The 12,690-nt window shown below is 48.7% G+C and overlaps 1 protein-coding gene across 1 annotated transcript; it reads right to left on the reverse strand.

Moving 5' to 3' along the window:
* Window positions 1-3,172: 3,172 nt before the first annotated feature.
* shisa9a (shisa family member 9a) lies at window positions 3,173-12,114 on the reverse strand. Its single transcript, XM_056577696.1, has 3 exons — window positions 11,600-12,114; window positions 10,875-10,981; window positions 3,173-3,216 (listed from the first exon to the last, which is right to left on the reverse strand). Exons 1-3 carry the CDS (start codon window positions 12,112-12,114, stop codon window positions 3,173-3,175), a joined length of 666 nt encoding a protein of 221 aa, XP_056433671.1.
* Window positions 12,115-12,690: the final 576 nt, after the last annotated feature.

The following is a 12,690-nucleotide window of genomic DNA, read 5'->3' on the forward strand; positions in this document are numbered from 1 at the left end:
AATCTTCTGGGTCAGAAGGAGACAGGCATACATAATGCCAATCTGCCAAGCGGATGGCACAGCATGCAATGAATTATACATCATTTACGGCTGTTAACTGTTGATCTGAGACCCTGTGTGTCTAGCAGGCCTGCTTAGACAATACAGCCAATCAAAGAGGGGGGAGGTGGGGGGGGGGGGGGAGGGAGGGCGCGGGGGTGAGTAGGGATAGATAGACAGAGAGAGGGTGGGGGGGCTGGAGAGAGCTGAGCAGGGATGGACAGAAAGGACAGAGGGAGGTAGGAAGGGAGAGAGGGGGGAGAGGCAGATAGATAGGGAGAGGGGGGAGACAGAGAGAGGGACAGCGAAAGAGGAGGACAGAGAGAGAGAGAGAGAGAGAGAGAGAGAGAGAGAGAGAGAGAGAGAGAGAGAGAGAGAGAGAGAGAGAGAGAGAGAGAGAGAGAGAGAGAGAGAGAGAGAGAGAGAGAGAGAGAGAGATCACAGCTACCATTTTCCTGATAGACAAAATACGCAGCGAGAGAGAGATGACCATGTAGGAGATGATGCCGAGAGTGGGAGACGACAGGAAGTGTCAAAGGCGCTGATTAAAATCAATACCAACATATGGGCCACATCGGCGGAGGGGGCCATATTAAGGGATGTGGAATTCAATATGATGCTGAAATATCTTGAGGGGCGCGGTACCGACACAGGGGCTCTGGGAGCAGAGATTGCACAGCGTGGCTGTGCATTTGAGCACTCTTTCAGAAGGATGACCATGTACACCCTCTTCTCACACGTACGTGCAAACTCATGGACACACACGCAGGCACTCACACATCGAAAGGAAGACACACACACACACACACACACACACACACACACGCATACAAACATGGACTCAAAACACACACACACACACACACACCCACACACACACATGCATGGATGGACACGCAAATGCATTCAAACACTTTCGCCTTTGTCTCTGAAAAACCAGACCCGGCTCTCATAGGCTTCCCCATTGTGCTGCAGATCTTTTAAGCAACAGCTCAAACCCCCACAAGGCATGGCTAATCAATCAAAGATCATTAGCGCGGCTCTCTTCCTTCTCCTTGGGAGACCGAAAACTGAGGCTTCTGTCAATCTCCCGCATCAATATGTGTCTCGGCGCACCGAGAAGGGGGGCCTGGTGCCCATACAGTGATTGGGCCGGGGGGGGGGGGGGGGGGGCTAGCTGGAGGGCGGCTACTCCTGCGTCGAAGAAAACCATTAGTCAGCCTGACTTATCGAACCGCATTTTTCGGTGCACCATTGTGTTTGAAGGTGAGGCTCAACAAGGGGTTGTTCCTCAGTGTGCGCCCCCTCCGCTCTCTCTGTGTCCGTGGTCCGACGGCGTGTGAGGGCGGGCAGAATCCATAGACGGCCGTGGATTGCTTTGTCTTTGATGTGGTCCGTTCACCACGAAGTGAAAACAAATAAATCTCAGTTTGTTCTCGTGTTTGCCAAGGCCATCTTTGCCTTGGCTGCTTCCTCTCAGGTGTCCATCCCTCACTCTATCTTGATGTCTATGTCTAGCTCTCTCTCTCTCTCTCTCTCTCTCTCTCTCTCTCTCTCTCTCTCTCTCTCTCTCTCTCTCTCTCTCTCTGTCTCTGTCTCTGTCTCTGTCTCTCTCTCTCTTTCTCTCTCTCTGTCTCTCTCTTTCTCTCTCTCTGTCTCTCTCTTTCTCTCTCTCTGTCTCTCTCTGTCTCTCTCACTCTCACTTTCTGTCTACCTCACTCTGTCAGTCTATCTCTCTATCAGTCTCTGCCCCTCTGCCTCTCTGGGTTTCTCTCACTCTCTCTCACTTGCTTTCTATCTGCGATACACTATTCATAAGAAACCGTATATATCTATCTCATATAGAGGCATAGGGACAGAAATGGCTCCTTTATCATAATTTTCCCAGAATTCCTTGGGGGAAAGATTCCTGGGGCGATATCAGTACCTGGTACATCATAGCAATCCCCTCTGCAAAAACATTGTTCCTCTTCGTCTCCTTCTAACCACACTGGACTTGCAATTTCCCCCCTCTCTATGGTGGATGGGTAAATTGTTTTGTTCTATTTTGTTTGATTGTGGAGGGCTATGATGAGGCACATAAGAAAACATATATTCATAGTCTACAGGCTGATTTAAACTGCATGGGCGGCGTCCATGCAGGTTAAAAGGTGTGCTGCCAGTGCAACCAGTGCTATAAATACCCATCTCTACTTCCACTCCCGGGGGGCAAGGCTATAGGTTGTTCGGGGGATAAAATCACAGGTGCTCAGGGGATTTTTCACAAAGGTAAGGCCGGTGGAGAACATACAACCCGCTATGATACACACGCGCCCAAGCAGGCAGTGTCCAACCAGGGTAAACATGAGTAAAATGGGGACATTTGCATATATGCATCTTAAAAGAGAGTGACACAATGGAAAGGGCATGGTGATGATCATTGTTTTGATAACCCCACTGGACTTAGAGTTTGGCTGTTGAAACAACTGAATCGACTGTCACACTCCACACTATCATACTACCGTTACTATGTCAGCTATTGTCAGCTATTGCCCAATCAGTGAACCAATGGCCTTTTTCCAGCAACAGAACCAGCTCAACTCGCCTCGACTTAGCCTGCCTATTGATTCGGTTCGATTACCAAAATTAGGTAACCTGGTACTTATATAGACAAAACCGGAATGGTAATACTTATTTGAACTTATTGAAGGCAAGTTAGGTTCCAGATTGTTGTGATCATTTTGTGTGTGTGTATTGAACATTGTTCATTTTTATTGTTTATTGTATATTTTATATCATGCATTGTATATGCACAATATCGATTACAGATCGGGTAGTATTTGCAGCAAAGGTCTTCCCCGATGCAATGTTCTGTTTGCTCTCTGATCGCAGGTAGCAAGTGGCCAGATTACCGAGGGATCCTGCCTGACCTGCCGGCTAACATTAACCCTGGACAAAACAACTCAAAACAAACAATTACAACCAAAAGACAAACTCATGTCTCTTCTCCAGGGGAGAGCAAGTCGTTCAGAGCCAGGTTTGACCTGTGCACTACCTCCAAGAAAAGAAGACGCAAACATGCCCCCAGTAAATATACTCTGGAAGACCAAAGGTTTTGGACGAGCAGGCCCTTGTTTCCTTTCGTGTCTGTCTCCTATTGGCTGCTGACATTGACACACTTGAGGTTCTCTTCGGGGGCTAGCGGTCGAAAAAGAACAGCGTTAGCGGTAAAGTAGCACAGCCCCCATGACAAAATACACAGCGCCTCGCCGAGCTAAACAGATAGAGGAGGCTTGAAAGGAAGTGCGTGTATTCGTGTGTACCCCTGTGTGTGTGTGTGTGTGTGTGTGTGTGTGTGTGTGTGTGTGTGTGTGTGTGTGTGTGTGTGTGTGTGTGTGTGTGTGTGTGTGTGTGTGTGTGTGTGTGTGTGTGTGTGTGTGTGTGTGTGTGTGCGCACCTCTAGGTGTCCATGAGCGGTTTCAGGCTGGGGAGTCATGGGTAGACGGGCAGACAGACAGACAGACAGACAGGCAGAAAGACAGACAGTCAGACAGGCTGGCAGAAAGGCGGGCAGACAGACAGACAGACAGGCAGGCAGCAGATCTATTGGAACCGGAGCCAGGCTTTTGTGACACACTCTCCACCACATGTCCCCCATCCATGGGCCAGCTACCAGGCTGGGTCAGTGTATGTGTATGTGTATGTGTGTGTGTTAGTGTGTGTGTGTGTGTGTGTGTGTGTGTGTGTGTGTGTGTGTGTGTGTGTTTGAAGGGGGAATGGGGCTGGTGGAGGGTGTTGCCAGCCGGCCCACTCTCCCTAGGGCGTGGTGGTAAGCGAGCCAGGCCATGCTGAAGCCCGTAGGCAGAGAGAGAGAGAGAGAGAGAGAGAGAGAGAGAGAGAGAGAGAGAGAGAGAGAGAGAGAGAGAGAGATCAGACCCATGCGCTAGCAGGGTAGCGTCGGGTGGCGGGGGGCTGGAGGGTTGCTGTAACAAATGGGTGCACAGCAGGGGCTCTTTCTGTCAACAAGTCAAGATTAGCTCGCGGCGTTAGTCACCTAGCCAAGCTAACCGGGCCACCTCTTTCCAAAGGACATGTGAAATATTGAATGAGGAACACAGCAGAACATGTCATGTATCCACATTATGTATTCATGGAAGGTGCAAAGAAAAAAATCATCATGTCTTTGTACGCAAGGAATCGTTTTTTCGTCGGGTTTCAAACCAAATCTCCCTACACTGTCCTTCAAAGCCCTCTCTCTCAGCATGCAAGCACATTATTTAAACAACTGCACAGCCCATGGCAATCATATAACCAAACATGTACAACCATTCCAGTATTTATAACTGAATGTATGATCTATACATACATACACACACACATGCACACACACACACACACTATTATGTGTATTATTATACAATGCATTAGGAAGGTAGTAGTAGTATGAAGGCATAGGAGAGTGGTGCATGTGCATGATTTCTTTTGCGTATTTTGTCTTGCAATTAGACTGGATACTGGCAACTTGGAAAGTATTACCCTTGAAACTAGAACCTGAATACGATCGGCTCCACACAAAAGATTAAACGAAACATAAGTTACGTTTCATCAAAAGAGACTCTTACACAAACGAAAGGCGTATATATTTGCCAACTGCTTGCCTCATTAACTGGAATGGTCAATTAAAAAGAGTTAATGTATCAGTTAATCTAAAGCCAGTGTTGGCAGCCCACCTGAGCAGATGCCTAGTTTGAAAGTCTGGCTGCACGCTCCTCAAAGTCCTCTCTGGCTCTACTCTCTCACTACCGATAGTCGGCTGGAGAGGAGATTGAGACAGAGACGCCAAGACAGAATCGAAGAATTATTACTTTGGACATAGTTGAACGAACTAGCTTGGCCTGGTCGTGCACCAAAGTCACACACACACACACACACACACACACACACACACACACACACACACACACACACACACACACACACACACACACACACACACACACACACACACAAATACCCATTCACATACAAACTTGGACTTAGAACATGCTTGCGTGCCACCAACCCATTTCGTCATACACACGCCTACACACCGCCCTGCACGCACATAATTACCTGTCATCTGTAAGATGTGTCACCCTGGGAGTAAATTAACTGATTAATATTCGCGAGGAGGGGCAGGGGTTTGGCGGGGGCGGTTGTGTTGGAGGGGATGGCGGCGGTGGCTGGCCGTCTGATTGGAAGTTAAGATATTCCCCAAGTTCTCAATCCTTCTTTCATTAAAGCAGCCAGGTGACGAGATTAGAGGATCATCAGGGAAACGGTGCTGAACACTTGAAGGTCCGCAGGAAGACAAAAGGGCGTGTTCACCTCGCTGTCATTCATATATTCCCGACTGCTTTTTTTATTTTTCTCATCTACTCCAGAAGACGCCGTCCTCGGGCTGGGTATCATCGTCATCGTCATCATCGCCATCATCGTCATCATCATCATCAACATCATCATCATCATCATCATCAGCGGAGTACCTCTCGGGAGAAACACACAGGTCCGAGGGAAGGGCAGCTAGTTTGTTTCGTTGTCATGTTTATCTTTCCACCCATGGTCTTACCTCCCTCTCCTCTGGCTCCCCCTGCCTCTTTGCACAGAAAGAAAAAAACTGCCAGGAATAAAGAAAGAAACGGTCTCCCCTATCCTCCCCCTCCTCCCCCTCCTCCCCCATCTCTGTGACTACATTTAGCCAACGTCTGCTGTTGGTTCCACGCGGGCCTCCAGAGCAATGTTGGTGTGTGTGTGTGTGTGTGTGTTTGTGTGTGTGTTTCTGTTCGTGTGTGTGTGTGAATGACTGTGTGTTGTGAGGGGGTGTGGGGTTGTGTTCATTGGCCCCAAAGAAAAGGACCTGCCAAGCTTTCTCTGATTCTCTCTCTGACTCTGTACCGTCTGCCTGTCTAGGTTTGATTGAATCTTCTGTGCTGTGTTATGTTTGTTTGTTTGTGTGTGTGTGTGTGTGGTTGTGTGTGTAATTGTCTAGCCTGCCTATCAAATCAGATGCAAGATCCTAGAGGAGGTGTGTTAGTGTGTGGAGGCGGGGGGGGGGGGGGGGGGGGGGGGGGGGGGGGCACCTGCCTTTAAGGACCAAAGGGCTCCCCACCGTACAATTGACAACCACACACAACGCTACACATACGCAGGTGCCTGCGCCACTGTGCACACTCACACGGAGACACAATGTGTGCATTGAAGAAGCGATGCGATGAGTGAACGATTCAAAGGAACACACTCAAAACACACAAATTCACAGGCAGCGGAGAAGACTTTGTTTTACCCTAGCATCTGTGGCAGCAACCTATTTGGGTGTCATTAATCTCATCAGTGAACTGTTTTGAGGAATGCTCGGGCTCCTGTTAAAGGAGGCCGCTTTCTTCTACGGGCCGTTTTCAGGAAATAAAATCCTGAAAACGGCCCGTAGTAAGCGTTCTTCAGAATAATTCAATGCAATAAAATGTAATCTACGGGCGTGAGCGTTAATGACTGGCCGCTCGGGATGCTTGCGCAGTACGCCTTTGAAGCACTGACATAGCATCTGTTCTGATCGTTACCATTACGGAGCGGTCGGAAACCCTTAAATGACGAGAACAATGGTGCGGTGTAATTGAGTCACCTAAAAGCCCTGTTTCATCGACGCTAGAGTTGTCTACAGTTAGCCGCCTCTGTGGTATAATGAGCTCCTCGAGGCTGGGACTATCACATGCCACCGCATTGTTGTGGTGTCTGGTGTCTGAGCGGTTCTCCAGGAACTGAACTCGGGTCTGAGCTCTGTCCTTCAGACAGTTGATAATGAAGATATGACCACTTTGTTTCAGGACAATGGCACACACTCATCAAAATGTCTTATAGCTTTCAACTCTCATGCTCTCTCAATTCTGTGTTGCTCTCGTCTCGCGTCCTTCATACTATTTTCACCCACCCTCGCAAATTTCTTCAAATATCTTTCTTTTAACTTTCCTTTCGCTGCCTTTCATCCCTTCGCTCTCTTTCTTCCTTTCTTTCTCTTTCCTTCTATATTTCTATCCCTCCTTATCCTCCTTTTCTCTTGCCCTCTTTGATGCTGAGAACGAATCTCAGAAAGTGGATTCCCTCCCCCCGGAAAGCGGTCTGCGGGACGCTCCGATGAGGTTCTACGATGGGCTGGTTTGTTTACGGCCACAAAGGAGTGTTCACTGCTAAAAGGTTCTTGCCTTTTGATTAATATGCAGTGGGACGTAGGGAGCAGGCTAACACACAACACCAACCTCGTAGACAAACCCATTCATGATAATACCACCAGAGCCCAGGTGACCGGGGATCTGTCTTCAACCCCGACACAGCGTGTACCAACCAGCGGGAGCGCAGGGCTTTGCTCGCTGTTGACAAATGTGCACTGAATAAACAGTTTTGCAGTCCAAGGCATATAAATGATATAGAGCAGCGTAGCTGTTCCCAGTGATTGCTTTTACAGACAAATACTATTCTGTGAGTGACGGGCCACACAAGCCCCCCGGAGGGACTTTCTCCGCCGCGGAATAAGCCAGGGAGAAGGCTGCCAGCACAGATTCATTGACGCCGGTAATAGCGCAATACTGGCCGTAAACTATAATCAATAAATGGTGTGCGCTGAAATACATAATCCCACACGGCCCCTCTCACCACAACACCTGACCCGTCTCCGGCGCCAATGTGGGGGTGCGAGCGCATGTGCACACTGTGTGAAGAGAAGATGCACGTGTGCAGCGGCCTATTCCACCCGGGCACTTATTTTTTACATAGCGCTTCACCTCCTATCGCCTCTGCCTCCAATCATCTGCCTTACCGTGCGTTCTGCTCCTCTATCTCGGCAAAGAATCATCATCCAGTACTGTTCATTTGATTTACTTTTCATCAGCCTCTTCTTCTAACTCTGAAATAAGCCATCCATAACCATTGCCTCCTCTTCTCTCCTCCTTCTTCTCTCCCATCGTCAATTCATTGCTCCATCTGTAATAAATGTCCTCTTCCTCTTTCTACGAGAGAGACAGCATAAGAGAGAGAGAGAGAGAGAGAGAGAGAGAGAGAGAGAGAGAGAGAGAGAGAGAGAGAGAGAGAGAGAGAGAGAGAGAGAGAGAGAGAGAGAGAGAGAGAGAGAGAGAGAGAGAACAAGGGATGTCTACACCCATCAGGTACGAGAGATCCTGCCGGATCACAAAGGTTAATAGCGTTCCACATGATTACCCACAAGCCCTGGGATTAGTAGGTTCAGGAGAGCAGGTTCCACATCACTGGTAATAATCACTATTTCACAGCAGCCTCCTTTTGACCAATAGAGGTGATCGCCCGCTTCCTGTAATACTCCTCTCTCTCTCCCTACCTCACCCTCTCTCTCTCTCCTATCTCCTCTCTACAGGTCGGCTTATTCCCCGTCCCCGTCACCTACTTGAAGCTCATGTATCCTCTAGTTTAAAGGTACTTCACCATGTATCTCTCTGCGGTCAGACCGATGAAATACGCCTATGGAACTAACCAGGGCCATTAGTGAAAGCCACCTCCACCCTCATTTTTCTTTCAATGAGATCCATGTTTACGACGGTGGTGGGCGGGCTGCTTTAACATGAACAAGGTTAGATCATCGTGTCCTCAGTTTATATGGTACATGCTGTTTTATCATCAGGCTACTATGCAGCCCCACGCACCCTTAGCTGACACACACACTCACATAAACACACACAGACACACACACACACACACACACACACACACACACACACACACACACACACACACACACACACACACACACACACACACACACACACACACACACACACACACACACACACACAAACACAAGCAGACTCACACACATGCACATCCACTCACACAGACACACACATGCTGACACGCACACACACACACACACTCTTGCACAGACACAAACAACGCATATTTTCGCGGGGGCGTAGGAGTGGTTACTCATGTTGCCCTTGCCTACTGGTGGGAAGCGCACCAGAAGTTAGTCTCCCAGGTCTATTTATTCCTATATCTTTGAGTTGTAGCGATGCTTACCTAACATGATGAAAATAACACAACAGGAAGAAAAGTGGGACAATCCAACGTTTGAAATAAATGTTTCTTCTTTTTTTCGGGGGGACCGCCACGTGTCGTGGAATGAAAAGTGCATCGGCGCGCTCCCTCTCTCTGGGGGATTAGTGGTTTTTGACAGACATTGAAATGTATCTCAATGCATTGGCATAATTTACATCAGAAACTCTATACTGTACCAAAGACACAGTGAACTTCTGCACATGCCTTATATTTCTGCGTGGTTAGCGAAGCAGACTTTAAAGCTCTCTTGGCAAACCTTTCATCAGAAAGGCACCAAAGCCTCGCGAACGCTCTCTCAGTTATCACAGTTGGAAACGGGCGTCGGGTGGAATCATCCCAGATCCAGGCCTCCGTACACGACAACAGATCATCATTCTAGTGCAGCTGTGCTTAGGGTAGGGTGGTGTAATGTTGGTGGTGGTCGTTGTGGTGGGGGAGGAGAGGGGTGTCTGGGCTGGACTTCATGTCAACTGAACGGCTCCCCCACTGAGCCTTGTTTCGGTAGGGCCAGTGTTGGCTGAGGAGGGGGCGGGGGAGGGGGAGGGGGAGGGGGTGGATCGCTGGTGGGTGGTGACCCGTCCAACACAATTGCACTCTGATGTAATCTCGGTGGAAATTGAACACTTTGAGTGGGAGGTGCTTAGATACATCCTTCCTTTCTCTTCCTGCTGTGGACTTAGCGTTTCCAGTCTGGTTTCTGGAAAGGCTCTCTGGAGATCAGTGAATAATGACCACCGAATTGCAATAATTTCGCTTTCGCTCAATGATGTTATTTTTGTAAGAAACCTTTTGAGGGCTAAATATGAGATTAACTGCCTGATGTTGGTGTCTGCGTTCTTAGTTGTTTGATGTTCTGGTGTTAAGACACAAAGCTTACCAAAAAAATTGTACTGTAGCAGCCCACGGGACGTAACAGAAATAGATGGCATTCAGATTCATATTCATATTCAATACACACACACACACACACACACACACACACACACACACACACACACACACACACACACACACACACACACACACACACACACACACACACAGGTCCACATCTATGCCCATGTCTTCGCTCTCTTTCAGTTGCATTCTTTCAATCTGTCTCACTCTATCGCTCTCTCTCTCGCTCTCTCATTTCTTCACCGCTTCACCATATCAGGCTTGTTCCTCTCACACATTCACACGCACACTGTCTTTCAAGTTCTCTCTCTCTACACTTGTTATCACATGTGGGCATAAGATAAAAATATACCGGCGAATAACCAACGGATTCGAAAAGCACATCAGAAACCACATGGAGCAGCCGTCTGTGCTTTATGTATATGAAAGGGCTGGCTAGCTACCAGTGCTTATATACCAGCATGCCTCAAGAAATAATAATAATAAAGAGAAATGTTTAGTGGCAACAATGTATGCATCATCTCAATCCACTTTCTTTGTGCAAATATTTATTAGTAACAAATTATGTCATCATGGTTAGTTACCACGGCCGCCCCCTTCTTACTCCAAATTCGACTACAATAGGCTAATTTACTTTAAACTCAGTCGGCCTATCCCCGACTGCGTCTATCAACGACTCTCAACATATCCGTGTCTTTATACTCACACCAACTGCCCCTGTTCATGCCGACACAATTAACACCCCGCAACAATCATCACTTCCAACAGAACACTGATGTAGGTCAACCAACAATTCACCCCAGACCAGTAATGAGCTGTCCAAAAACAGTGGCAGAGCAACTCACGGAGGTTAGTGGCCTTGGCAACAAAGTGCTGAGAATGCATCCCCAGGGGGTCCTTACCCCGAAACTGCTCACCCGGAGCTCCGCCCTGGAGAACGCTGGCGACGGCCCTGTCCACACACAGGGAGAGAGAGAGACAGAGGGAGAGAGTGCGACAGAGGGAAACAGAGAGACAGAGAGAGACAGAGAGAGACAGAGAGAGACAGAGAGAGAGACCGAGGTGAGGTTGGTGGGAGAAAAAGACAGAGATATTAGGAATTGTGTGTATGATATGCTTGCTTTATCAGTTAACCTGTGCCTCTGCACACCATATTTTCTGCACACCATATTATGCACACCATATTCTCCTTCAAATATGGGGGGGGGGGGGGGCATTTCACATATTGAAATGTGCTATCTGCAAATGCATTATTTATGCAATAGAAATGTGAACATTTCGACGGCAGCTGCAGGGGGAGTTCATTGGTGCGTATTTCTGAGTGTATTGTTTCACGGTGGAAGCCTGATCCGTATACTTGTGAGCATAAGTACACAAACCGAGAGGAGAGGAACAAAGAACAGCACTTCGCGCGCTCCAGACTGTCCGCGTGATGCTGCAAGTCCCGAACAGGCGCGCGGAGCGCAGCGCGGGATTTAGGAAATAAAAACAGGTGGAAGCTCATGGATAGAAGAGAGAGAGGGAGAGGGGGGAGAGAGCGGAAGAAAACCAGAAGCACAGTGAGACTAACCTGGACATGTTCTCTCTTTGCGGTCGGTGAGCCTTCTCCAGACCCAGTTTGGTAAAAATACCCACAAGAGCCATGATAGCCACTACTCCACAGATGATGTAAACGATTAAGTTGGTTTTGTCTTTGGTGCTGTCGTGCAGCTTGTTGATCTTCTTGAACGGGGTCTCCCTGGTCTTCATCCACACCGGGGTGTCGTAGTTCTTACAGGTGCTTTGGTCCAAGCGCGAGTGTTTGTACGAGCAGCAGAATCGGAAGCCACAGGTGCCGCAGCAGTAAAGGTAATTCTCGGTCTTGCAAATGAACGGCGGGTCCCACTGGCCCATCACGTCGAAGTAACCCCGGCATTCCTCCTCCGTGTGCGGCGTCTCCTCCGACACGCTTTCCTCCTCCCTGGATCCGTTGGAGGTAGTGATCATGACGAACCCCCCCAGCAAGCCCGGCTCGCCGTCCGCCTTGCATACAAGGGCCATAACTTTGACCAACAAGTAGCCCAGGATAAAGTATTTCCCCTTCATGGTGCTTTTGCACCTTCGCTCAATTGCATGCGTAACCGAAACAGGAGGAAAGACAGGCAAACGCTGGTGTAATCAGGAGTCCAGGAACATACATCCAAACGACAATTCACCGCCATCCGCGGCGATTGGCATTTTCTCGAGAAAACCAACGCATGCGCCGATAATCTTCAAGTCTTCACTCTATACCTGAAATAAATCGGATTAAATGTTATGTCAAACTGAGATGTTGCACACACATCCAATGGAGCGCCTATGGGTCCGTTCGGCAGCGCATCGCGGGTTCTCAGAATGTTGCGTTATCACAACTGCATCTCTTTGAACATGGCCATCGGCGCGCTCTTACGCACGAGGAGGAAGAAGAGCGAGCCACACCAACGGAGCGCGCGGCGCGACTGAGCGAATTATAGAGCCGAGGTTTGGTGAAGCCTCGCGCGCACAGAGAGAGGTGGAGATGAGCGCAGACGGGGAAGGGGAGGGAAGGAGAGATATAGTGCAAGAGTCGGAGTGGGAGAGGGAGAGAGAGAATATGTATTGACATATTAACCCAGAAACAAAAAATGGCCAAAAGGTTTCACT

Source organism: Gadus chalcogrammus, chromosome 18 (assembly GCF_026213295.1).
Source record: "Gadus chalcogrammus isolate NIFS_2021 chromosome 18, NIFS_Gcha_1.0, whole genome shotgun sequence".
NCBI classification, from domain to species: domain Eukaryota; kingdom Metazoa; phylum Chordata; class Actinopteri; order Gadiformes; family Gadidae; genus Gadus; species Gadus chalcogrammus.

Bases quoted from the DNA above. Each gene is read 5' to 3' on its own strand.
- shisa9a (XM_056577696.1), bottom strand. From the start codon at position 12,114: ATGAAGGGGAAATACTTTATCCTGGGCTACTTGTTGGTCAAAGTTATG. The intron at 10,982-11,599 runs GTTAGTCTCACT...GTGTGTGGACAG, and splicing joins CAAAGAGAGAACATGTCCAG to GGCCGTCGCCAGCGTTCTCC. The intron at 3,217-10,874 runs GTGAGTTGCTCT...TTCGACCGCTAG, and splicing joins TGCCAAGGCCACTAACCTCC to CCCCCGAAGAGAACCTCAAG.